This window comes from Camarhynchus parvulus, chromosome 3, assembly GCF_901933205.1.
Source record: "Camarhynchus parvulus chromosome 3, STF_HiC, whole genome shotgun sequence".
Lineage (NCBI taxonomy): Eukaryota > Metazoa > Chordata > Aves > Passeriformes > Thraupidae > Camarhynchus > Camarhynchus parvulus.
The window spans coordinates 33,177,917-33,205,875 of NC_044573.1; the positions used below are offsets into that span (position 1 = coordinate 33,177,917).

Here is a 27,959-nt window from a genome sequence, read left to right on the forward strand (position 1 = left end):
TGTTTGTGAAACAAAAAAGATTAGACTATACAAAAAGTTTTCCAAATTCTTTTGCACAGCTGAACTCACAGTGCAGGTTTAAGATTTTAAAAAAATCTGTAAATGATGTAGTCAAAAGATGTTGAATACAAAATACATTCTGAAATATTTTACAGAATGGCTGAATTATCAAGCATAAGAACTGAGGATAAAGAATGTTAATGACAAGCAGCCACATACAGAACACAAAGCAATAAGTTTAAATCAGACTATTTTGGTTTGTGTAGCCCTTTATTAGCAACTAAAATAGAAGATATCTGTTGTACATCACGGGTAGTAACTGACTATACTGGAGTTTTATTATATTCTAATACAGAATCATTTATAAATGCGTTGTTTTCCTTTTTTTTCTTTTATTAAAAAGCTTCCACCCCCTTTTCCCCCCATTTTCCGTTTACAACTTGCAAAACTATTCTGAAAGCTGCGTATATGTGCACAGGTCTGCAAAGAGTGCAAATTTAGGATATGGTAAATGCTTTACATGTTGTATTTTTAAGGACAGTCTACCACCATGCCTTCATAGCCATTATCTCTTCCAAAGAAAAAAAACAACTCTCACAAAAAGCTCTGATACCAGTCTTCCTTCCATTGTCCTAAACAAGAAAGCATTTTTAAATGAGTTGAAACTAAGGAAGGACTACACCTACTAGAAAAGAACAGAGTTCTATTAGTTTGAGGTTTCAGTATACCCAAAGACCAGGGACTGTATCTTTGTAAGGGCTAGGCTGGGACCCCGAATACAGAGTGTGTGCAGGTGCCATCCCTGAGCATTCAGCAGTTCAGTGGACCATAAGTGCTCCAGCTGCATAACTCACTGAGCTGTCTTGCCAGTTTCGACACTGGCTCGACTGAGCGTAATTCAAAAATGAAAAGCTCATATTCATTCCATTCTTCTGGAGCTCGTTGATAGCCTGAGGAGAGAAAAAGAGCTGTTTAAAAAAAGGTACAGGGAAATTACATTTCCTAGGTCTCAAAGGTCCTTGCACCGTCTCTCACAAGCTCATTATTTAAGCACCCCCCAATAACTAGTGGATGTAGCCTATTTCTGCGCTGTTTCATTCACTGACGCTTCCCCCACTGCACCGTACATCCGCGCAGTTCTCTAAAGCAACACTGAACCTTCCATGATACCTCTTTTAGAAACAATGCTTTCAGTTCCATGGGGAATTTATACAGAAACACAGATGCAATAGAAAAAAACCTAACACTATTAACACTTTTCAGATTCTATTTCTTCCATCAAGGAGAAAGAAGGTACAAAGATAATTTTTTAAAGTGTGACAATTTGCAAAAGTGAATGAACAGAATTTAGTTGTGATTCACTGCAAAACTAATAATTATCTGAGGGTAAGAGTTGGGTATATTTGCAGAGTTGTCATAGTACTGAACTTTGCTACATGCATCACCAATATTGATAATGCTCATATAAACTTTTATGGACTCCACTTTAAAAGGTTCCTTTCTACATTTCCAGTGAATTATGTTTTCCCTATTAAAAAAATGAACATGTTTCCTGTTTCATTGAATTACAGTAAAAATACAGTGAGATTCACTTAAGCAATACGACAAATCTGCAGCACTCTACCAGTGCTGTAAAGCAGCTGCAACCAAACTTAGAGAAATAAGTTAAGCCAGGTTTATGTCTGCACTGCATCAGCAAAGCAGAATACGGTAACCAGAAAGTAATCTGAATTCTAACTGCTGTTAATTTGTGAGTTAATGGTGCTCTGCACTAATACTTACAGAGGCCATCTCTCACCATATTTTCAAAACTCAAAACCACTGCCAGACATCACAAGGCACTCACAATAGCTAGCTAATAGCAATATAGAGGAAATAAATACACGTTCATAAGTACTGATTCAAAAGAGTAAGTACATACTCCTTCAGGGAGATAGATTTATTAGTTCATTTATTTAGGGCCAAGAGAAAGTGAATGATTGCATTTCATTGAAATTCAAAAGGAATGTGATACCTCATCTCCTTTTGGGAACTGAAAACCCTCAGCCCTTTCAAGAGCTTACATTTGTCTACAAGCAAGACACGAAAATCAGAGACCAAACTGAGAACACTTAAAAAAATAAATTAATTCAAGGCTTGACATTTTAGAACTAAGGAACACTGCAGCAGTATTGTGTTTTACAAATGCAAGCATTTTCCCAGAAGTTGCATTCTTCAATAAATCAACAGTTACTTACGTTTAATAGCACTCCAATAGGATGTCTTCCACATATTGTATTATGGTATTTCTTCAAGTAATTGCTAAAAGATACAGGATCTAGCTGCTCTATAATGCTCATACCCTGGAAAAGAATTGATAGCAATAATTACATTACACATTCACAAGAAGGTGTTCATACTTCATCTATTTGTTACAACAGAGCAGGAGGAAAAACCCTCCACTTTGTACCAAGGACATCAAAGGAATCTCAGCATGTGAGCTCTAGCTTGTAGTCACCTTGTTTCCATTCCTTGCCAAACTAAAAGTGCAGGAGCTCTTCCAGAGTTGTCATTAATCCACAGATCTGTGAAGTTATCTTTGCAAATACTAGTGAAGTTTACATTAAAAAAGCTCTGAAGACTAGTTGATCCCCACCATCCAATACTGCTCTACTTCCCTAAGATTTGGTACAGCTATAACCAGACAAATTTACAAAAAGGGCAAAGCAGGAAGAAGCTGTGCCTCCATCTGCTCTCCCTGGTAACAAAGTTCAGGGCCAAGCACTTGTCTGGGACTTCCAGATTTCCAAAAATCCTAGACAAAAGAAACACTATCCATGTGTAATTCACATGCATAACAAGTGTGATATAGCCTGGACACACCAGGCATGCAAGGCAGTTGATCGGGGCATGGCTTGGCCATTTGCTCAGAGCATAAAAACCAGATCCAGAAAATCTATCAAGTTGGTGCACAACAGGAGATGGTGCTTCCACTTCAGAGGAGACAGTCACATGTCTACATCCTTTCCTCCAAGCAGAGTGAGACCCATGATCCCATGGAGTCTAAGAATACTAGCACACGTGTGGAAAACAAAATCTTACACGCATACAAACATTTGCATTCTTAAAAGCAAAAAGAATGGCACAACTCCAGATACAGTCTACTCTTATCCCATCCCATAAAGCAGATCAAACACCATGAAAGTAGTATAGAAACAAGTCTAAATCAATTATTTTCTCAGTTTTATTATGGGTTTGCTCTGTTGCCTGTATTAGACTCCATCCTCATCTTTTTCTCCTTTGTCTGAAAATTATTCCCTTCACCAGGGAAATGAGCTCCAGACACTCACTAACTCAATAAAATACATAGTTATGCTGCTTCTGTTGGTGAAACAGTAAGTTCTTTCTTAGAGACTAGAAAAAAATATATACTTTGCATGGGAATAACTGGAGGTTGATATCAGAAAAGGAGACAATTTCTTCTAAGATTCCTGCATTTGTCCCAGCTCTTTCCCCTACTTTTGGGTGGTAAAAGGAGAAGCCACAATGCAGGAAGCAGTCAGTCTGAAGTCTCCACCTCAAGAGTGAATTTTCCACAACACTCTGCAAGGGCGTTGGCTGATCTGGCAGATATCAGCTAATTATTCAGGCTGGATCCCAGCTTACAATGGAGCAGCAGAAGATTCCCAGGAGAGCTGGGAGAATTACAAACAGCAACAATAACCACTACCCTTGTGTACTTTTAAACAGAAACAGACATACGATGAATTCATAAAGAAACACGTTTTGTGGAAAAACAAAACCAAGCTAAGTTGGCCAATTGGTGGTAAGAACTCAGTTTTTCTGGAGTCATGGAGAGTGTGTTTGGACCCCTGGCCAGTAATTTCAGCTGTTAATCACTCCAGATCTACAGAGCATAAATGAGTGCCAAAAAAAAATAATGGTAGCTGTTCTCTAACTAGCAGTGATTACACAGACACCATTGCATTTTCAAAGCATATCTTTCAACCATCCACTTCCTTGTAGATTGTACATGTCAATATACAGCTAAAGAAAGCAGAACTAAACTTGACTAAATACTCAAGTGAAACTAAAGATGCATGAGGCACTTACTTAGATACTGAACGGCTCATGAGAATATATTTTATCTGTTTGTAAAACCCTTTCATGACCTTTTAAAAACGTGAAAATGGCTGCTCCATTGAAAGACTCATTTTACAGCTGTAAATCACTGGAACATACTGGGCAGAGGCTTTTGAGCATTTGTCTCAAATGAATGGACATGGATTTATGAGAATGCCTAGTAAGCTTATTTCAATGCACAGTTCAGCACTGCAAAACATTTACAGCTATGCAGCTCATCCCAGAAAATGCTAACAGAGTTCCATACATCAGAGACTGGAGAAAATCTATAGGGAATTGGTACGAACAGATGTCCTATAAGCATTAGGTTGTACTGAACTTTTCAATCTTTTGGATTTAAAAATCATTGTGGCAGAGGAACAAAGACTATCACCCTTGTTTCTCAGTCTAAAATGGTGTTGAGGAACAAAGGAAACATTTTTGCCAGGTTGTGTTTTATAAAAAGCAGAGGTATATGAAGCTAGTAATTTTCAGTATTTGAAACAACTCAGCTAGGCATGGCTTAGAACAGAGTTAAAACACATAAAACCCACACGATACAAGTGTAAGCACAGTTTCACAGTTTATCACAAGGTCATTATGGCATCACTTAGAAATTGCATACCCCAGTTACCCAGATACTGTTAATGGCATCTACAATATCCTAGCACAGTGCACTTAACCTGATTACAAAGTTACATTTTCAAGTAACATCCCTTAATAGGATCAAGTATCTACAAGCCTACAAAAAAACTTGAAAAAAAATAACTCCACATACATATCCCAAAACAAACAAACAAAAACCCCCTCCAACAACCTATAGGCTCATTTTATACTATATGCCAATAATGCTTTGGCTGGTTACGTTAAAGTCTGTTATCAGTTATTTCAGCTGTTTCTTCATATTTCAAGATCTAAACTAATAGCACTCTAATGGAAGTGGAAACAAACTTGGTCTTAATACTGTCCAGCCCAACTATCTTTGCATGTGTGAGTCACTCAGCCTACATGACAAATAACCACCAGGAAAATTACTGTCTAAGCACAGAGAAGAGAACAGGGACTCGGGCATCCAGGCAGAGACTCGATCTTACATTATGCCCAGCCTAAGAAGCCTTCCCAGGCTGGAGCACTGTGGAAGGTCCTAGCTCACTGCAGCAGCACTGCAGAAGCCACCAGAATTCAGCAGGTCATTAGAGGTACCAGAGAAGCCATGGGCGCTGAGCATTTTTCCTGGACCAAGTACTGGCTATTCCTGCACAGCACTTGTCAGTGCCTGCATTTTTCCTCATCAGCATTCAGGGCACCACAATCACCCCATTGACTCAAGTGAGGCATAAAATATCCCATACCAAATTTATGCTCCTATAAAATGAGCAATGTAGCATTGAAGATTGAAGTGAGCATTTTCTGTCTAGTCAATCAAAACCAATTACTCTTCAACAATGTCTTACAAAATACTTCCCCCACTTATATGTAAAAAGATAGTGTGTTTCAGGTTGTGATATACGAACTATTGTACATCAGCTGCTCAGTTACAGCTCCTAATTTGAGGATTATCCCCTAAGGTACCCTTCTAACCACAAGGCTATTTCCTCCTTTTGCCATTACATCACAAAGTAGGCTGTGGTGACAGTGGTCAGATCAACAATCACCATGGAGAAACTGATGTCTGCCCAGCAATATTTACTACTCTGTATTTGTTTTATGCTGGAGCCTAATGACTCTAAACTTCAATGTCCAAAGTATTCAGCAGTTTTTATGAAAATGCACCTATATGTAAGGTCCAGTCCAATTAAGGAAGAGGCCATCATCCTCTCACAAAGGCATTTCTAAGGAAAATTGATTTCATCTTGCCCCAGAACACCTTCCTGCTTATGATGCGCTCAGCAGACAGCTTTCCTAGTTAGGGCCAATAAAATGAAGCCAGTTTTAGAACAGTTTTGTCTCTATCTTAATGCTATTTTGTCTGTGTAGAGGCCTACTGCTTACAACAGTACAAGTTTGTTTAGTACGTCAAATCACATGAAAAAATCCAATACTTATCTAAAGAAATAAGAAGTAGCCAAGTGAGACTAAAATTGAGCAAACTTCTAAAAACTGGAAAAATGTGACAGGGAGATCATTGTGATATTGCTAATAAGATATCTCTGAAAATCACTCAAAACAAAACGTCCTCGATACAGCATCTGATTATGGAGTCATGTGGTCAGATATGGCATGATACAAACAAGCAAAAAATAACCATAGTATGGCTGCTATATAGCAGCATGTTTAGTTTTCCAGTTAAACTTCAGATTGAAAAAGTATTTTCATAGTTATTAAACAGCAGACATGATTTTCCATGTTAGAAAAAATGCCACTTCCATTTAGCTGAATAACGACCAAAAGGAAGAGTTGGTGCAGCTATGTATTCCCTAAGAGTAATTAAATGCCAAAGTCCAGTCTTTCTTCAAGCTTTCACCACAGAAATTAACAAGGGGAAATTAATGTTTGCTAATGCACCATAATCTGCTCTCCTGCAAAAACACTCGAAGCTACTGACACTGGGATTCTGTAGAAAAACACTTTTCTTGATAGAGAAGCCTCTCAACTGACTACAAGAATTATTAAAAATGGGATAAACAGAATGAAGGCAAATTATTTACTGTTATTATTTCTATTCCAGTGATGAATAGTAGCAAAACAAAGAGGTTAATTTGTATACACAAGGCAAGAAAGTCTAGAGATGTCTCCAACAGATAGGATTTATTCCTTCAAGATAAGGAAAAAATTAACATGCCATGAATAAGAACAGCTCTCTGTTCTAACAGATTCTACAGAAGTTACATAAATGATGCAAACAGTTGTAAAACAAATTTTATGGTTACGTATTTCCAGAAGAATTACTTCTAATCTGTGCCTTAAGTATAGACTTGAACATTAAGTTGTTGGGGTTTTCTTACGTTAAAAAAACATCCTTGGCTCCTGTGACTGCAAAGAAAGTGCAACATAACTGGCATTGGACCTTTATGGATTTAACATTCCTTTCAGCCTTTGGCCAAACCCCAAATGAAGCATGGTGTACTGCTTTTTCCCCACCACCTACTACAGAGTAAGGGGCAGGGGAAGGCTACTCCCAAGGAAACAGTGGCTTTCATTTCCCTGACAAGTGCAATGCCCTACAGCCTTTCTTCTTCCAAACGGATGTCGCTGAAACCTTTGCATAATCACAATGCTGTTCCTACGTGCAGCTATCACAGCTATCAAGCTGGAACTACCACAATTTCCCATGCATAATTCTTACTGCTTTTCAAAAACAGAAGAGGGTACGTAGACAGAAATTACATTACATCAGGGCATACTAGGTAGGTGAACATGTGTTTTTTTCTTCATTAATGATGCTTACTACTTTATACCCGCAATATAATTGTGTGCAGTCAGCAAAATGGAGAATACCAGCTAAAACCAACAGCTAAATTCTTATTGTGGTAAACAAAGGAAAATTATACATTCAATAAAATAGCTAATCTATAATATCTTGTTAGAAAAATTTCTCAGGTGTTCAAAGAAATGGAATGTACAGGAGAAATTTGTTAGTTAATTCCACCAAATCTGAAAACTTACCATTTTATCTAGGTGCTCAATGGATCTATAAATTTCTCCTTGGGATTCATCATAGTAACTGTAACGGAACCTCTGACCTTGAAACAAAAATCACGTATAAAATAAAAAAGGGAAAAATTGTAGCTAAACCACTCCCTAATACCTACGAAATATTTGAAAGTATAATACTTATAAAGTAGTAATCTTCATTTATTTTATACTTTTTAGCTCCATTGAGGAAATTCTAGGGCAATTGTAAAGTAGCAGCCCAGAAGTAAAGTAAAAAAAATACATGATGGGTGGCTATATTCCTAAAGAGAAATCGACTATGCAGAACTGACACTAAAGTATCACTAATTGCCTCTTATTGCCTTAGAATCCAATTCGGTAAATTAAGAAGTAAAGCAACATTTCATTTTGCTATCCCTCTTGACAAAGTCAGATATGGAGTCAGGCTACTTCTGCTTGCACAACAATATCCACAGTAAATGACGGTTAAAAGAAAAAATTCATGATAATTCAATGAGCAGCTCTAGATGGGTCATTAGCCACAAGAGGACCAGGTCATTCTTATATACACCTTCCATCTACTCCACTTCAAAGATGAATGAAACATGCACTTAATTAAGCTGAGCAAAGATGACAATGGAAAAAAAGGAAGAAGGTCTGTTGTGTTACATATCTTTCTGAAGCAGTCCCTTTTCCAGCTACTATTACACTTCAAAGAAAAATAAAATTATAAAGCAGGGCAGAAGTCAAAGCTTCTGGAGTCCTTGTAGCTCTGTCACCAAGATGAACTGGGGTAGCACTGGTGAATTGGAATAAATAATCCATCTGCTATCTTACCCAGCAGTAAAACATACAAAACTTATTTCTGTCAGAGGAATGTGGCCATGCCCAGTGAATTTTTGGCTAATTCATTTTGAAAGTTGTTTTGAGGTGCTTAAAAGAAGAGTAAAAAGAGCAAGCAACTTGAGATAATTATTTCATTGCAACAGTAAAGAGATGTATAAAAATCACCATTTATTTCCTCCACTACACTGAAAACACATTACCACATTAATATTTTTTACCTATTATTCCAGATTTTAAAGACTTTTTTAACTTCATGAAGGCAATTAAGTTGCAAAAACGAATTTACCAGAAGTTAAAATGTTCAATGTTTAATACAATACATTATTTGAAAATAGCTACAAAATATTCAATATACTCTTATAATGAGATATGGAACTTACCCCAATGGCAAAAGTCAGAAGAAACCACAAAGAGATTACTAGGATCAGCTAGGTATTTACTGAAGAGTTTTCCAAATTCCTGCTCTTTTGACTCACTCAGTGCTCCGACCAACACAGGAATAATAGTAAACTCATCCTTATGGCTTATAAGCAAAAGAAAAAAGGTTGTAATTCAAGTAACATCTGAAGATTTTTCAGGGCTTGCTAACTGAAACTGCAGAATGGTTTAAAAGGTTGCTATTAAAAGATAGCAATTTGGTAAGGTCATACTAGGATGTTGTTTTAGAACCTCAAAGTACTTCAATTTCAGAAAACATACACCCCCAAAACCAGTATTTCTCTCTGCTGCAAAGTAAAAATACCAGACAAACAAAAAGAAAAGACACAGTGAAATCAGCAATGAAGTAAGAATTAAATTTTCCCTGTACAGATGCTGCATGTTGGGTAATTCTCCAAAGTAAATGAAACTTATATGAAAATGTTCAACACAGTACCCAGGTATATACTGATACTCTAGGTAAAATTCAAAACACAATGGAAATTTAAACAAAAAAAAGGGATGGGGCACATCTTAGGGAAGAAACCCCAACACAGATTGAAAATTTTTGTTTAAAGTAAATATCTGAAACAGCAGCTATAAACACACTCCTGATTTCAAAATTAGTATTAAGGCTCCAAACAAACTTAAAATCCCATAGCTATTTGAACTTCTTTCAGAGATGCCTTGAAAAGTGGGGGAAAAATCAGCTATTGAAAAAAGTTCATGAAAGCATACCTAACATGAATTCTATTAAGTAAACTTGTTTATAAGAGGTGTTATAACTTCATTATTTAAGCGTTTGCTTTGCTCACAGTTTCAATTACAGAATTACAGCAACTTATCCTAGTCTTTGACCCTCTCCTTACCAAAATTTTTCTCAGGGGACAGGGAAGTATGAGCATTATATACACCATAAGGTCTTCTATGCCATAAAATGTTTTATTATTTCCTACTGCACTTCACAGCAGCTCTTACACTTATGCACATAATGTTCATTCTTGCAGAAGTAATTAGCCCTAGTACCTTTCCATGGCTTTAGCAGTGTAAGGCAAATGCATTTCAATACTGTGTTCATCTTCGTCTGTCTGTAGGGACATGCGCTCAAACATTCCAGTCTTCCACAATTCTGCATAAACTGAAATGAATTAAAGATCAGGTTTTAGTACTTTTTTTTGCTTATTTTTGAAAACTATTTCAAGTGCAAAAAGCAAGCTACAGTGTACCTTCATCAGAACATAACCACTATAAAAAATTACTTGCCTCCAAGGGCTGTCATCATAAACCCCTTGTTTCTAAATAAATTCAGAAATAAAATTATGTTCAAGGCATTAAAAGATAAACATAATTGATTCAGTTTTAAAAATGTGTTAAATCAGTAACCTTACCAGTTTATTGAAAAATATTTTGTTATGATACAAAATTTAATTCACAAATAAAACATTTGAAAACATACATGCATTTGCCCAGTCAATGAATTTTTATTTTCATAAACTGTCCATTAGATGTTAAAAAAAAAACCTAATCAGATGAGCTATTGCTTGATTTGTTACTTAATTGAATTGTTGATTTGTTATTTAATTGAATTTATTATTGACTGAATCGTGAAATGTAGAGACAGCCACAACTGATTAAGTAATCCACATTTGTAAGTTATCTTTTCTACTCTCAAATGTACTTGAGAGTATACAGAGTCATCTCCACATTCTGAAAATTCTCCACTGGATGATGAATTTGATGTAGGGCTCTGCCTCCTTCTCAGCTCCATAAAGGAGCTCTACAGAAAGCAAAGCATCTCTTACCTAAGGAAATTCTGCAGGCACCATGTAGAAAGCGTGAATTAGCTTTTTAATCACAGTTATAACACAGCACATCTGCGCTAATTAGCCCTTCTGAAAAAGACACTGTATCACTCAGTTATACCTCAAAATACATTAAAGCCAAAATACCAGATTAATCTTCATTGCACTTAGTTCAAAAGACTGGCATTTCATGGACCAACAGCTTCTAACTTTGCAAGTTAGAAAGTCACATGCAATCCAAATAAAAGCAATTTTTTGTTTCTCTGTTATTCCTGTATCAAAATCAAACTCAAATCAACTAAAGAACCTTTATTTCCTGCCAGAACACTTAACATGAGAATGGAAAAGATGTTCAGAGAGTTATTATTTGATGTAATAGTTCTGTAGTTTTAAAACCCTGAAGCACCAAAATTGAAAAGATAAGCAAAAATTTCAAATTCTTGCTAGGAGGAAGAGAAACACTATGGTTATGATGTGACCATGTCTGAAACAACCAGGATCATTCAGAAGTTCATTCTTTGTTGCACTAAACCCAGATTTGCACTCGTATGCCACTTAGAGCAAGGAAGTGCCCAACAAGAAGGAAGTCCCCAGCACTGCAGTACCACAGTCCATACCCAAGCCCCAGGGATGTCCAAGCTCTGTAATGCTCTTACTCTTTTGGTCAATTCGAAGGTCATACAGAGGTGTTCTGTAAATGTCCACACTGGAAAGTGCACATCGGGAGAGGGGCACGTGATGGGAAGGCCCAAGAATAAAAATTTTTCGGCTGCAACAATTAATACAGAATGCCACAATTTAGACAACTGCAATTGTAGAGCAACTCAGCTTAGAGTAAAAGTTTAATAAAAGCATACAAAGTAATACTTTCTCATGGCTACAATAGTTTTACTCTGTTGTCAGTAAGACCCCACATCAATCCATGGCCGAACCTCGCTTTGTAAAGCAGGAATTATCATGAGATCAGTTCAATTATGCTCTACCCTTAAATCTTCTAAGCAGGTTATATTTCAGAGGGCACTCATCAGCTAGAAATTTTTCGGACTTCATTCATTTGGAGACTGAATGATGTGTTACAGCCACTTTAATGGATTTTTGAACTCTCTCCTTGAATCAACACAACCTTCAGCTACTCACCATCTTCAATAAATACAGGATCAAATAACAATTATGAGTTTATCATCTACTCAGAGTTTTTCCACTTATTTACTTGATTAGCCTAACTTGGGTTTCACTAAATTAAATTTTAAGTCCTTCTCAAATGCTGGGTTTATGTTCTTACATGTTATGGTTTTTTTGCTGTTGCATCAACAACAGAGGCTTGAACCAGAACATTCACAGCTTTAGCTGATACTGCAACTTTTTAAATGTCATCATGACACCATTATTTCATCAGGTCCTCAGTTCCTGGTTCTTGATTAGATATTAAGGGTTTCCTGCCACAGGACTTAAAAGCAAAAGGAAAAGAAAACCATAGGCAATTCAGCTTCTCATATTCAGGATTATATAGTCTTGTCTCTGGCACTGAATTAAAGGGGTGGGAGACATGTAAAGTTCTGATGGTTGGTTTTTTTAATCCCTTACACAGGGAGTAATATAACAAGATATACTAAAACACAAACTTCCTGCAAAGCTAATAAAATACAAATATTCAAATATGCAATTTAGCAGTTTAGCTCAAAGATGAATTCTAAATATCCCATGCAATAAAAAACAAATGATCCAGCAAGTTCAACCAACTCCTTATCAGGGAACAGCTTGTTCCAGAAATTTTAGAGGAACTAGTTATCTGTCATACCATGAGCTATTTTCACATCATTTGCAATAGCTTAGAAAGAACTAAAGTCATTGTCTTTGAAGAGTTTAAAGCATGTTATTTTATGAACAACTGGTAAGCCTAGGCAGTTTTTATTTAGTATTGCAAAATACATACTTTGAGTAAATACTGGAGACATTTTAAATTGTTGTCATTAAAAAGAAAAGAGTTGCAGTCAGCAGAACATAAAATTTATATTCCTTTACCTAAAAATGACTGGATTTAAATTTTTAGAAGCAGACACAGACTACAAGAGCATGTTGGTTGTTTTTTTTCTTACTTTTTCTTTTTTTGAACTTGTTAGAAACAGAAATCCATTTAAAATTATTGGCAAAATTAACTATCATAAACACACTTCACAGCAGAAGAGAATCCTGGCAGTATTCAGCCCATAATTCTGCACTAAAAAAACCAATGGAGAATTATGGTGATGTATTTTATTTGACTTAATAAAACAAAAAAAACCTCCCAACAAAAAAACAACCCCAAAACAAAAGCCAAAAAAACCCAACAAAACCAGCTTGGGCTTTTATAAAAGCAGTGGAACACCAGTAATAAACTGAAAAGTCTTTAATCCCTCCCTTGTAAGTAGTTAGTTACCAATTATTTTAACAATATTCCTTTTTTCCCCCTTTTGTAACATCCAATCTGAACATTTATGATGTTAAAACAGAAGTGATGCATAGAAGGCTAAAAAGAATACAAAATTAAAATGTGAGTACTTCAAGATGTAAGAATGTAACAAGAACATTCCACTTATCAGAGAATTGCAACCTCAGGGTCTTAGGCTTTGTAAAGAAAGCTGTAATACTCACGTGATATTGGGATCCACTTGTTTGTAAGCATGGGCTGCACAAGATCCACAGTAGGTATATCCTGCGTGGCTGCAAACCAAAGTACACAAAACAAAGATTTAAATATTACTTAATATCTTAAATATGTTGATGCTCAGTGTTAATCTCTCAGGATTTTTTTGTCCCCAGTGAACTAGAAATTGTAAGAGTGATCCAAAACTTCTGAAAGAGAAATAAAGTGCTGCTGCAGTATTGATCACACAAGACATGTATTTGTTGAAGAACTGGCAGTGACCATTTACTGACCAGTTAAAAAACTATCAGTGACCACTGAACAGTCAGGAAACCCCCAGATGAAAGGGCATTCCCTTACCTGTAAAGGATGTATGCAGACTGCACAACTGCCTGTTATCAGAAGCTCATGATAATGCTAACAGTGCAGCCAGCGAACAAGGGAGTGGCAAATTGGCAAACTACTGGAGAAAGCTCTCCTAACTACACTCCAGTAACTGAATATAACGACAGTAGAGGGGTCTTGGCAAAGAGAGAACTACATGTCACAGCAGATAAAGAGAGAATAAAAATGCTCTGTCATTGAAGAATAACTTAGCAACAGAATGAACAAGCACATGGAAAAGAGTGGAAGGCAGCATTCTATCTTTTACTGCAGGGAATAAGCTACATGCTTCACCATTTCCTATCAGTCTGGCATGGTCCTTTCTCAACCTCTGCTCCTCTGTGTGGTCCAAAACAATTTATAATTATTTTGACTAGTTGTTTTAAATATTTTCTTCAAATCTGAAGAACTATTCTCTTCAAACCCATTAAAATGAGTGAAAATTCACATTACACCGCTATAAGCAACAATTTCAGAGATGACTCATTCCTAGAGTCCCAGGTAAAGTGGTAGAAAATGGCTCCTGGTCACTTAGCAGTATGCCCACAGCACAGCCTTACACAATGACACTGAGAATGATGCATGCTGCAAGCCTTGAGGTATACAGGATGCTTGAAGATACAAGTTCCCATTGACAGCACTGAAGGATTTTACATGTATTGATATGTATGTATGCTCAGATACATTTATATTCATCCACAGATACCTGGAGCAAGTTACCTTCAAAATGACCCTGGGATTTTACTTCATCACTTGCCCCACTCCTTCTAAAGAGCTCAGAAAGGTACTAACATACATGCTAATGGGGGAAACATGAGACCAAAACCTCATAAATGGGCAAGGTATGTTATTAGACAATGGCAAAAGAGTCTGCTGAAATGTTCCCTCTGCTACAGGCTTCTTCCATCTTCCACAAAAAATATTAAGCATATCCCATTTCAGAGGTGGTAAAAAAAGGGCACACTTAACAAAAAAAATGTGGTGAGATCAAAGGAAGATCCCCATCAATACTGGAAAAAGAACCAAACTTCATCATCTGCAGCTGAAAGGTCTCTTGACATTCCTGTAAGAAAGACTAAGGCAGATGTGGGAGAATTTCTTCTGCACGCTCAAGACTATTATGCAATACTTCAAACATTAGGACAATGCTATGTTAGCACAGGACAAGCATCATGTTTAAGGTGCTTTTTCCAGTGTTTCCTTCCAACTCAATTACTTGGAATGACCAACATACTTTTGCCATTACATGTCTCAGCTATCTTCAAGAAATTGAATTCTCCCTAAATAGTTCAGATGATCTCTATTTTACCTGTGGACAAATAGCTCGAACAAAACCCAACTAAAATAACAAAAGTAAACCATTTTGGATAGTTGAATAGAGTTTAATTGCTTTTTGCTTTTCAGCTCTGCTAAATGTTATTTAGGGGCTGTGCAGGATGCACCAGTTTTGCTTATTTTGTTTTGAGGTTGTTTTTTTTATTCTGTTATTGGAGGGGTTTTGTTTTTCTCATTAATATGACTCTTACCCATCTTACTGGGTCACAAATATTATGTGTGCAGTCCATCAGCAAAAGCAAGCTAATCATATGCCCAAATGTGCACAGATTTCTGCCATTCTATGCTATATCCAAAATACTTATTTAGAAACCAGACAACAGTTATTTCAGCTAAATACTAGCTTTAATCAGTTTCCTAAATCACCAGAGAAAAGAAAGAGCATTTAAACAAGCATTAGATATAGTGAACTTCTGTTTTGAACTTACGGTGCAATAATGGCTCTTGCAGGTCTTTTTGTGGACTGTACTTGAGAAAGCCAACCTTCTAGCTGTGCATTCAGCTGGGGTCCTGTGAAGAGACATGGAAATATTGAAGCCATAAAAGAACCTAATACATCTCAAAAATTTACAAATAAAGCTTGAAAGTCTGGCAGATTTAAAAATCATCTTAAACATTCAAAGCTGGGTTTAAATCTAAAAACAAACAGAAAAAACCATTCCCCCAAAATAACCAATGCAGCAACAAAAAGAAACCCCAACATTGTAATGTTGAAGGTTACCATAGGAAAGTTTCAACCTCCTGGTCTGGGAAGTTCATTTACTGCACATCCAAACACACACTTATTGTTTCCTGCTCTGTGAGGACTAATGAACACACCACTTCACCATTTGAGAGAATGGCTGCTGTTTTCAAAAGAATTGCTGACAGATGATTGTTTCCTCTCATAACTGAATTTGCAGAATTCAGAAGTAAAAAGCTATGATCTTGATCAAGAGAGCCCAATAGGAGAAAATGACAGAATGCAAAGGCCTGACACTTGCATGATAGCCAATGACTATGGTAATAAATCCTTTATTAAGCAAGTACAAGAGCATAATATGAAACATTGTAACCTGGAAAATGTGTAAATGCACAGGAAAAAGCTAAATGTGAGAAGACATTATGCTTATCATAACACCTTAACACCTTCTGGTAATTCAACCTATACTACAAGTACATGATCACTTGGTCAACATTAACTTTGATAACTGGGCAATCCAAAATGTAATTTTTTAAAAACTAAGTTCTGTACCTCAACAAATAGCAAATATTCTTAATTCAATCACCTGACACATGACAAAAAAGCCTTCTAGAAATGCAACATTAAAAAAACCAAACCAAACAAATGACATTTGGATTATTTCCCATCACAAGAAAACTTTCTGATGTTGAGCTATCCTTCAGGAAGCAAGTCTGGCAAATACAGTAAAACATTCTTTCTTATTAAAGAACACTAAACAAACTTTCAAGAAAAACTCATTCAGCTGCTATTGTTACAAGTAACATAGGATTAACAAAGAAAATAGATGCACTCTTTTCAGCTGATACTATGCTTTTGACAGAACTCTATGCCAGCAGAGTTTATCTGTAAAGTATAGTGCAGCAAGCTGCTTTTCTTCTCCCATGCACGTTGTAGATCTTTGTATCTTCCCCATGCAGGTGTTGAACTACCAACTGCCAGTGGAAGTCAGAACCAAATTAAACTACCTGAAGCCATTTCACAGACACATTCCAAACAGCCCTGACAAGGGCTGACAGCTCTCCAAAGGGCTGACAAGAACCACAGAGAACGAGAGAAAGGGTGTCAATCTTTGCAGAATCCAATCAGTCCCTGCCCAGGGATAGTCAAAAAACTTTCCCTAGAAAATGCAGACATGAAGAGTGGAGGTGTTGAAGCCGTAAGTTTTTATGCAGAACTTAAATCCATGTCTCCTTGAACAAGGACAGCTTCTGTAGTTGTGAAGAGCCGTACCTTCTTACATGAAGGAAGTGAACAAGTGCAGCACCATTTACCTAAATCTTCTATTACACCTTGAAAGCCTTAGTTACTGTCTACAGCTCTAACCAGGTAAAAGAGTGACAGAGTAGCTGCTGTCACTCAGGTAATACAGTGATTTTGTGAAATGATGAAATTGTTATAAAAATTCCGCCACATACCAATTTTGTTCTGCTGCTTGTGTTGTTTGGAGAAATTACAAGCAGCTGACATGCAATAGAGATAAGCATGACATCTTAGAAAATGGAGGCTACTGGGGAAGCTAAGTCAAAATAAATAGGTCTCTATTTTCATCCTCCGTCTAAGATAATAGGAGACTAACTAAACAGTGCACTTTTACAGTATTACCACTTTTATTTGTTATATACTTCAGTGAAGAAACAAATCACCTAAAAATGTTTTTACTTCCTAATTCTTCCAAAATATGTAGAAAGATAAAATATTTTTTGAATGAAGCTCTTTAGGAGGACACTTTTTTTCCCCAACACTAACTACCCAGACTTAAACATTACTTTGCCCTGCCTGACCTGTTCTCCTCAAAGAAGAGGATCCATAGGCAACACAACTGCAAAAGTGACAGAATTTGTTAAGCCAAGGGGAACTCTTCCCCTGAAAGGCACTGTGTTTAGCCCTCCTCCATCCCTCCTTCAGCAAGGGTTTTTCACTAAGGATGTGGTTAAGGCAATTTGCCCTCATTGAGATAAATCAGGTAACCTGCTGAACAGTTTAAAGACAAAGATCAGAACATCTGGTAATATCCTAAAATTTCACGATTGGAAATTTTAGTCAGATTCGACCAATCTTACAGTGTGGTAGTGGAGTAAAATGCCCAGGTTTGCTTAGTCTGCTACTACAGACACACATTCTAACAAAGTAACATTTTCTTCCTAGAGGCAGTAAAATAACAGATCTGTATGGCCCAAGGACAGAAACTTTGTCAGTGTTTACTTAAGGACCAAGTAACATATCTGCTTTCAGATTTTTTCCCTTTAATGCCAAGTATAAGGTGCCTGTTTAAATAATTGATTTTGACCTAATGTAAACTTTCATTTCAACTTATACTTATCTGCACTATTTTAATAAAATATGCAATCAAATTTCTCTCTCCAGAGAACTAACAGAGAGAGAATGGAGAGTACAACATGTCCATGACCTTTTAGCTAAAGAAAAAGAAAAAAAAAAAAAAAAAAAAAAAAAAAAAAAAAAAAAAAAAAAAGAAAAAAAAAAAAAAAAAAAAAAAAAAAAAAAAAAAAAAAAAAAAAAAAAAAAAAAAAAGAAAAAAAAAAGAAAAAAAATCAAACAGCACCCACATGAATTCACAAAAGTATAGCCTACCTGCGGCTTCCTATGCTTACAAATACTTTAAGGGGGATAATCTAGAACTCTAATATTCTTGTTAACAAATTAGCACCAACTTTTTCTTGAACTGTTCAGAGAAGTTTTTCTCAGTTTCTCAAACATGAGGATCCTTAAGGCTAAAGTCAAAATACTAGAATTGGTTATACAAAATATAAATAAACCCACACTATCACAGTAGCTGTGCTCTGCCATATGGAATTGTATTATAGTACATGAGTAAATTCCTCATAAAGAAGTTTTGTTCATATTTAAATGAAGCTTAACTGGAAAAACAGTCATCAAGACAATCCAGTGAACGTGCATCTCCTTAGCTGACCAGCATGGACAGTGAACAGCTCTGCCACCCATGTATCCCCTTGCTGTTGTGGTGGGAAGTACAATAGGTCCTGGCTCCTTGAACCTCACCTGGAAAGTTCATCTTGAGAAAGCTGGCAGGATGAGAGCAACAGAGATTTTAAGGCTAACCCAGACAGAAGGGCAGAAAAACTTATGGATGCAATTTCTGGAGGCAACAATCAGTATACTTTAGCATTAGTACTGTAAGATCAGAGCTTTCATTGATTAAAAGAAGGTTAAGCAGCAAAATATGAGCTTCACTGAAGTAAGTAACATTAGGATCTGCATTTCAATCCTGTGAAGTAAGGTATAAACATAGGTGTGTAACTAAAGATTTCTGATGTTATCTGTGGATACTTCACATCCTGTTTTGTTTTGAAAACCAGCAGAAGTTATGCCAAGGTTTAAAATAATTGCAAGCAGAGACCAAGTCTCCACTAGGCAAATTCATGGAAACAACTACAGGCAGCATTTATTCAATTATCTTGCCTAAAAGGACAGCTTATTTTAATAATAAACATTATCCCGTCACAAAGCTCTAGAGTAAGTAAGAAAGAATCCTTCCACATTACTCACATGCCATTGTCACCCAGCGAATAATAACACAAAGACATCTGGTAGTGACTCAGATAAGTTCATCACCCCAATTTACAGCTGTCATGGTCCAGACTATAGGTTAAGCCAAACCAGCACATTCTTTCCACAGCCAACCTCACCTTGTCGGTGAGGCTGAAGTGCTTATATGTCAAGTGTCAACACAATGTAATTGCATTTTGCTCCTTTTCCTGCCGCCAACCTTACACATACAAAACATACTTCTTCAGACTGGTAGGGAAGACTCAGTGTTTGCTCTGAATCCTCAGTCTTAGTGAATACTTTTTTTACTGGAAGAGCATAAACCTCAACCAAAATTTAGAGCAGCACCAGGGAAAACTGCTCAGGTCCCCCTTGGCTGCAGGTGCACAGCACTCAGAGCAAGGCAAGTAAGGCTGGAGCACAGTGACAGTAACACTGCAGCCCCCAGCCTTGACAGCCTTTACCTGTTCAAGAATGTCTCCTACCTATAGGAGCCACCACCCTTCTTTGAGTCTTCCACTTTTTAACTACCTTTTCCCATTGATGAGAAAAGTCTACACCTTAAAAATGCTTCTAATAACTATTACAACGTGTGGTAAGAAGTGAGTAAGCTTTTACTCCTGTAGAGTGTTAGAAAAATCAAAGTAATAGTGAAACCCCGGGGGCTGGCATACAATTAGGTTAGTAACTGGAACTAAGGGAACTCCTTTCTTCACAATTCTGAAGGTGAATCTGAAACACGAATTAAATTGTTAGGCAAACTGAAATCTGAAACGTGACAGAGGACTAACAGTTAAAATTGCATAAAGTGTAAAGATTTTTCAAATAACACAGAACATACTTGAAAAAAAAAAACCAACCTGTTTCTCCATGCAACAAAAGCCATATCCTTGAATAAAGAGTAAGTTTTAGCTATGTAAAGACTGGGATTTGTCAGGAATAGAAGGTGATATCCAACAACTCATGTTAATGGGCACATTCCCCACTGCTAGCATATACTCTCCTCCAATATTGATAAAATGGTTAAATCAGACTACAGGCAACGCAGAAATTTACTAATGCAAACAAGGACCTGGGGGGAAATTAAGACAAAAACAGAGATTACACCAATGCCACATTAATTCCTACTTATATACAATGTAAGATGGAACTAAAACTGCAAGTATTGCTTAAACGGGGGAAAATAAAACTGAAGCCACAACAGAAACACTGAAACAGATATCAAAATCTGCTTTAGTGGCAGTTCTTATTTGCATGCCCCAGTTCTCCAGTACTCAACTAGTTATTAATTTTCCTTTACTGAAAGATGGCAGGAATTTAAAAAAAAAAATCAAACTATAATGCCACTCATTAAGAGTATCAACCAACATGTACCTACCTAGCTTCATTAAACAAACTTAGTACCCTGTCATTCAGAGACCAAAACAAATGACATTCTGTTCCACATCTCTGAAAATTATTTTGGCTCTAACACACACTAAATGTAAATGAGATTTGTGAAAGTGTGCACTAAGTGATACTTGCAGGCCTACTTTAATGATACCAGAACTACACCAAATATAAAACACTTTTTCAATTCCAACTGTACAGTGAAAGTTGAATCTACATTCTTTTCTTGAAGCATGTTGATTTTGACAGTATTTAAGTGATTCAGCTAGAAATAATAGCCTAGAAATTTTATTTCAAATTATTCCAGTACGCTTTTTCAGTATACAATGCTAAATAATACAGTCTGCATATTAATGCTCTGTTCCATGTTTAATTCATAAAAGAGTCAGTAATGACACATCCAGTTTCCCCCTAAAAAGCCTAAAAAAAAGATAAACAACCAAAGGGAGAGAGATATTACATTTGCTATTTAACATTGCAAAGCAAATACTTAATGAATTCGTAAGACACTATGATTAGTTGTTCACAGATTGCAAGGTAAGAACTTAAGTTAACAGCTGTATTTGTAATGCTTCAGCTAATGTCACAACATTAAGATTTCATGATCAGTACATTAATTATCCTGCTACTGCAGAAAGCTCCCTTCACTACAAGAGATCATAGAATTATTCAAGCTGGAAAAGACCTTTAAGATCACAGAGTCCAACCATAAGCCTAACACTGTCAAGTTCACCACTAAACCACATCTCATTTCAGTGACCCCTACATGCTTTTTCCATGTTTTGCTGGATCCATTTGTCTATGACCATCTACAAATAACATGATGATTCACTGCTTCTACATTACATTTATGAACTAACTGTGATGAGTTATTCCAATTTTGGGGAGTATGCCAGGGTTCTTGGCATGCCACAGTAAACCACTTTTATAGACTCTTCTACAGCATAGAGAACATCTTTCTCAAGCCCTCGTCTGCATTCCTAGTCTGAACCACACAGATTCTGTGATTCTCTTCTGACCACTTGAGCTGCAGCAGAGACCTATATCCAGCACACTACAGAGAAGAGGTTCTGCCCTAAGTTAAGGTGGGATGCAGCCACTCAGGGTCAGTGAACCCAGCAGCAGCATCTGCCCTCAGAAACTGTGGGCAGCAGGCCTGGGGAATGGATTACACATACTCAGCAACACCACAGCAAAGCAGGAACAGCTGTGACTGATGTACACACTTTCTCTAATGCTGATGAGAAGTTCCAGCTCTTGCCAACAAGCACATAAATGCTGGGATTACAGCACTGTTTGTTAAAATGAAGAGTCATTCTCACATCACTCCTCAGGGCCCCCAAGCCCCAGAAGGCACAAATGAGAACAGTTTTACTATCTCAGAATCACACTGCTATTGCACCTTGAAGTTGCCTACCTCACAGAGTAAGTGGGTTTTGACATCAGAAAAAACAGTACTTAGTACAAAGGCAGCAAAAAAGCCTTAATGCTGATCTTACTGGGGATTACAAAGGAATAGAAGGGGTTGCAAATGTATGAAAATAGTGGCCAACTTTGAGGGAAATGCAACTTCTGAACTGATCATTCATGGCACACAATTGCCTTTTCATTTATTTTCTGATCTGCTGAAGTTCTTCCTGCTGATCTACACACCATCATGCAGACTTCTACCCAAAAGATGAGGCTGAAACATTGCTGGCAGTATGAGAGCCAGTTATTAGAGAGTCCTGGCATTTCTTGTCCAAACAAGTTAGAAGCTTAATCCTTACAAATGGTAGCAACAAGATGTCAGTGCCTACCTCCTTTGGGGTTCTTTTGCTGACAAGCTAGGGCAGCAGAAACACCATTAAGCTTAAAGTCTCCTCAAATATTTACTGGCCATTTACTTGGCTCATCATAAAAAAAAAAAGAGCATTCAAGACAATAAGTGCAATGGTGTTTCAAGTCAACACAGCAATTGCTCTGCCAACTCACATTTGCATTAATAAGCTTATGGAAATTAAGGTTCTCCTAGTTCAAACAAGTTGGCACAGGCTAACAGCACACCTCTGGCCACTATGGTTTGGCCAGGGAAAGCAGAGAAATAAGCCCTAACTAATACAACAACAAACTTGTTTTGCAGGGCAAGTTTCACATCATGGAGTATTGTTATTCACACACTCTCTCAATTTGATTTTTACTCCTGTGACCTGGAAGGGCCTGCTAAAACCCTTCATGTTTTACCTGTATCACCATGTCACAGACTGGGGAAAAACTGAAACAAGAACTGTTATCACACACATTAACAAGGAGAAGCACAGTATTCAGTCAGCACTTCCAGGGGCCAGACAAGGGAGGCCAGCTGTGAGCCCATAAGCCATGTTCAGCACCATAATGTGATATCCCACTTGTCATGACATGCTACAGAGGAAATAAAAAGACGCACATAGCTAATGTTTATTTCCATTTCAAAAGCATATGGATTGATTTCCCACAGCAGTAACTGCCCAGCACCTACTGAATCTATTCACATTGAAGAATAAACACCCCTGTCCTGCACACAGTCCATGCTCAGGATAGCATGTAATTTCCATTGCATCTCTTTTGTATCAAGGAATGTGCCTGCCTGCATTCAAAGCCACTGAAAATTATGCCATTTTTGTTTCAAGTTGTCCTTAATCTTCCTCTTCCACCTGCTGGTTAAAAATCAATTTCTCAAGACGTCTGGATACTAGGTTGTTGAATTAACACAGCAGGACTGGGACTTCCTTCCAAAAATAAATGTGAGCGTACTATTTTTCACCACACAAGAGCGATATTTTCTTTTTTTTTAACAATCTACATGACAGCAGCGCTGTGTGATATTTTTATTTACCCTGTATGCTTTTACCTAAATTTTGCAAATGTTTTCAGTGGCCAGCATACACCAAGCTGCTATTCCACAAAAGCAATGGCATGTCATATACCATCAACGTTTTTTAAAAGCAGACACACAGATCAAGCTCTGCAAGTAAAGAACAAGGTTGTTTAGACCAGTGACCTACTATCAGCAACAGGCACAGCACAGTTTCAGTCTGGAAGCTCAGTTGTAAAGCTTTCCATGCTCAGTGGTGCTGCTAAGTAGGAGGAGGAACAACTGACCAGACTTCACTGTTGTGTCTGCTGCCAATCAAATGCTCCAGAGGTATAAACTTCAAGTTCATTAAGGTCCTGCATTGACTGATGTGGAATGAACATTACCTTTCCTCTAGAATTCTTGGTGTGGGGAAGGAGATGACAACCATTTTGGTTTGAACTGTCATACTGAACTCACCTACTGAAACTCCTTAAAGACCTTAATTTTTAGATCTTTTGTTGTTACAACAGCACACAATGAAGAACACATGGGAAGTGAAATGCTATAACATCATGGTGAGGTTTATATTCCACTGCTTGCCCCCTTCTCAGCTTTAGTGAGTAGGAAGCAGTGCACTTTCTCCCTGGGACCTAACTTTCCCTCTAATACAAAGTTGTTTACTAAGATGAAACATTTTAACATGTGAACACATATCTGGATGTGCACAATTGCCCAGCCAGTCCCACCGGCTCTACAGCATTCATTAGCATCACACAAGTAGGTGGCGTATTCATACTAAAATGGAGTGCATGTTTATATTTTCCAAGGCAGAACCTAAGCAGTGCACATCCCATGGCTGGAGAAAATGATGGAGCAATGGTCTATTTTCAGCTGAAGCAATTGCTGCCCCATGGAAATGAGCAGCCTCTAAAGACAAGAAGTGGCATTTCTTCCAAACCCTCTTACACACGTTGCATTGACCATCCATGAAGAGTAGCAGCTCCCTCTTAGTTGTGGCTTCACTTGTGATATTGCTGCCACTCCTGGAGTGCAGGAGATAGCTAAGCCAGTTTAAGAACATCCTCTGACCACAAAAAAAAAAAAAGACTCTGCATTCTGTATTCATTCTTTTTCTTCCCCTAAACTGGCTTTGGCCTTTCCTTCCCAGAGCTGACTTCTACAGCCAGATTTTAGAGATTTTTTTTTTAATAGCAATAGGTGTTTCACTTTTGCAGTAAACCCCCTCCCAAGCACAGGATGCCATGCATCATCCTGGATGGTGTGTTGACATTTTAGCCGTAGGTACCAGGCACCTCAGGATTAACTACCACTTAAAAACCTTATCCTCACTCAACCCTTTCAAAAATGCTTTCAGATGTAAAGATTTTGAACATATCTGTAAAATAATCACATTTCTCATTACCCTTTCAGATGGAGCATCTTAATTACAGAGCAGGATGAGGGGCAGGGCATCCACTCGCCCTGTGTAGTCAAACTCAGCTCTGTGGAAAGAGAGCAGTTTGGAGGAAAGGGGAAGCTCAAACGCTAACCAGTTTATATATAACACAGCCAATCGTTTCTGGGCCGAGACAGGAGCGCCAAGAACAGAGGAGGGAGGAGGACTTGAAAAGACAATCCCCAGAGATCCATGGGAACACGCCGAAGAACTAACACAATTCAAACTAATCCCTGCCTCAGCTCCAGCCTTGAAGCTATGCAGGCTGAAAACACATGGTAAAATCCACTTTCTTCAAGTAGCACAATTGAGGAGACTACATTATAAGTTTGAGGTAGCAGCTGACACATGAGTCTGGCCTGAAATACAGGAAGATTTTAAGTTAAATCTACGATGAACACATAGCCTCTTGGTCCCCATTTGTTTTCTCTCGAGTTTTGATGGACCTTCCTAAATGGCACACAAAATTATTTATTTATTATTTATTGCTTTCAAGCAATAAATAATAGGTAGTCCTTGTCTTGCTGAACAGGCACAATTCCTGCTTTCACATACCCAGTGCAAACAGCAGAAGACAGTTCTATAGCAAGACACATAATACTCCTTGCTCATTTAAGGAAAAACATTTCCAAAATCCCCAGATTATGCAACACCAACCACTTACCCCCACCATACACACTGTAACAATTTAACTTGTCACAAGCACAGCTGTCATAATTCATTATTACAACATGATTCAGTTTGGGTTTTTTTTTTCATGCAGTGTGTCTGGGCAACCATCCCACATCTCTTCAATAAGCAACTGCCAGAGGGCTGCCCAAAAGCAATGGGAGTAACATGCTTTTGGATGTCCTACTACAAACAACTAGTACTGGCCAAACTAGTCACACACACTTACCACAGTGTAGTCTAACTAAATTATGCACTGAATTTTCACAGAGAAGAAAACAGTCAAACACAGTGTCCATGCCTCTTAAATTATTTTTAAGAAATTAAAATTCTTATTTCCTATTATCCAGTAATAACCTGATGTGAAGTCCAATACCAAACAAACTACAAAATTTGTGTGTAAGATTATGCAGCCATTCCATATCGCAGATGAGTTTTCTGCCTTATTCATAAATGAAAATATAAATTGCAGGACCAAGGTGATTACCACAAAGCTCTGATGTTTTGATGTCTTTGCACATAGTTAAACCTGTACCTTTGACACGATTTTGTATATTTTCTGTAAATGGAGCACCATGTACCTTTTAGATCACTGGAAATAAACGTAGTCGCAAGCTGCACAAAGATTTGAGGCCAGTTTTGTCATGGACACAAGCATTATCTTTAGAATATTAAGCTCAGAAGGAAAACAATCATCCTCTATTGTTGTCTCGAAAATGCCTACCCAACCATTTGAAGCCCAGCTACTTATCACACAATCCACCTCTTCCTGTGTTTCCCTCTTCTCTGTATTTCTTTTCTTCCCTTTCATTTTTGCCTCATACCTCATTCATCAATTTATGGAGGAAAGGGGAAACCACATCTCTTTTAGCCAAGAGAAGTGTATGACTTTTCACATCCAGTTTTTCTTAGATGTTAATTTAGGATCCTGAATGCAACACTTCATTGTTTGGTTTGGTTTATTTTCACTTGTACCCCCCATCCCTCTGAACTGCTCATTACGACAGCCTCTTGTTCATCTAAGCTCGTTCACCTGCAGTTTTGTAATCATCTTTACTCCCGGGGCCAGTAAAAGAACATCCCTTACAAATCTTATTAACAGCTCTGAAAAGACAAATGTGCATCCTTTTCACAAAAGCCGTTCTGCCCCAAAACCGAACAAAACTTATCTCCAAACACATGTGCTATCAAGCCATTATTACGTGTTTCTGCCCTTTTTTTGGCGTGGGCGAGGGGAGCGGTAGCTCGCCCTCCAATGCACCACCACGTTTTTCTTCTATTCTTCTTCTGCAAGTAGCACATGTTTAAATGGGCAGAGACACTCTGCGCTATTGCTTAGTAACTTTTCACTCCTTCTAAAGAAAGCGCTAGGGAAGGAAAAATAGAAGGTTTTCTTGGACTACAAAAAGAGAAATAGATCTCCCTGTTTTCCTATCTTGACAAGAAGTAAAATAAAACTCCCTATTTTCACACTTTCCCCCCTGCCTTCTAACCCCAGACGGGCGGTATTTTCTCATGGAATTAACAAAACAAAACCAATAAACCCCAGGAGCGGCTGAAAATACTGAAATCCGCCCGTGTGCCCTGACGGAGGGCAGCACTCGGTGCGAAGCACAGCCCCGGGCAGGCTCCAGCCCCGCTGCCGTGACACACGGAGGAGCAGCGGCGAGGCGCGGCTGCCGGGCAGAGCGGGCACACCAGGCGCAGCCGGGGGCCCGATCCATCCCCGGCGACGGCCAAACGCCGGGTTCCGCCGAGCGGCGCCGCTGCAGGCACCGGGGCGGGAGGAGAGGGGCAGCGGCGACCGGCAGGTGCGTTCGGGGGCTCGGCGGCAACCCCTGCCCAGCCCTGCCCGCTCCCCGCCGCGCCGGGCCCGGCAGCCCCCAACCCCCGCCCGCCATGTGCCGGCGGGGGCGGAGCCGGCGGCCCCTCCCCGCGCCCGGTACCGGCCCCGGCGGCCCCAAAGTGCTGATTCAGCCCCCACCGCCCGCTCCCCGCTCCCGGCGGCGGTACCTGAGGCCGTGTACCAGCTGCCGGCGTGGCTGGCCTCCCGGCAGAGCACCCGGTTGGACATCTTGGAGCCGGAGCCGCCTATGGTGTTCGGGGGGCGCTGGGGGACGGGCCCGCCCGCGGCGGCGGCGGCGGCGGCGGCGCTGCTCCCCCTCCTCCTCCCCGGCACGGCCCGGGCCCCGCGGGCGGAGGCGGCGCTGCCGGGGCGGCGCGGGCCGGGGGCGCGGGGCCGGGCGGGGTCGCGGGGGGGGGACGCGGGGACAGAGCTC

The 27,959-nt window shown here is 38.6% G+C and overlaps 1 protein-coding gene across 2 annotated transcripts; it reads right to left on the minus strand.

Annotated features, from left to right (window-relative positions):
* Nucleotides 1-251: 251 nt before the first annotated feature.
* MEMO1 (mediator of cell motility 1) lies at nt 252-27,863 on the minus strand. Of its 2 annotated transcripts, XM_030945102.1 has the most exons (9): nt 27,694-27,863; nt 15,531-15,612; nt 13,392-13,460; nt 11,417-11,529; nt 9,985-10,096; nt 8,922-9,064; nt 7,708-7,784; nt 2,238-2,342; nt 252-950 (listed from the first exon to the last, which is right to left on the minus strand). In XM_030945102.1, the coding sequence occupies exons 1-9, from the start codon at nt 27,752-27,754 to the stop codon at nt 819-821; spliced, it is 894 nt and encodes a 297-aa protein (XP_030800962.1). In that variant the 5' UTR covers nt 27,755-27,863; the 3' UTR covers nt 252-818. The 2 variants fall into 2 exon arrangements, with proteins under 2 accessions (XP_030800962.1, XP_030800963.1); XM_030945103.1 differs by lacking the exons at nt 8,922-9,064; nt 15,531-15,612; nt 27,694-27,863 and having other exon boundaries at nt 13,392-13,449.
* Between the last annotated feature and the right edge of the window lie 96 nt (nt 27,864-27,959).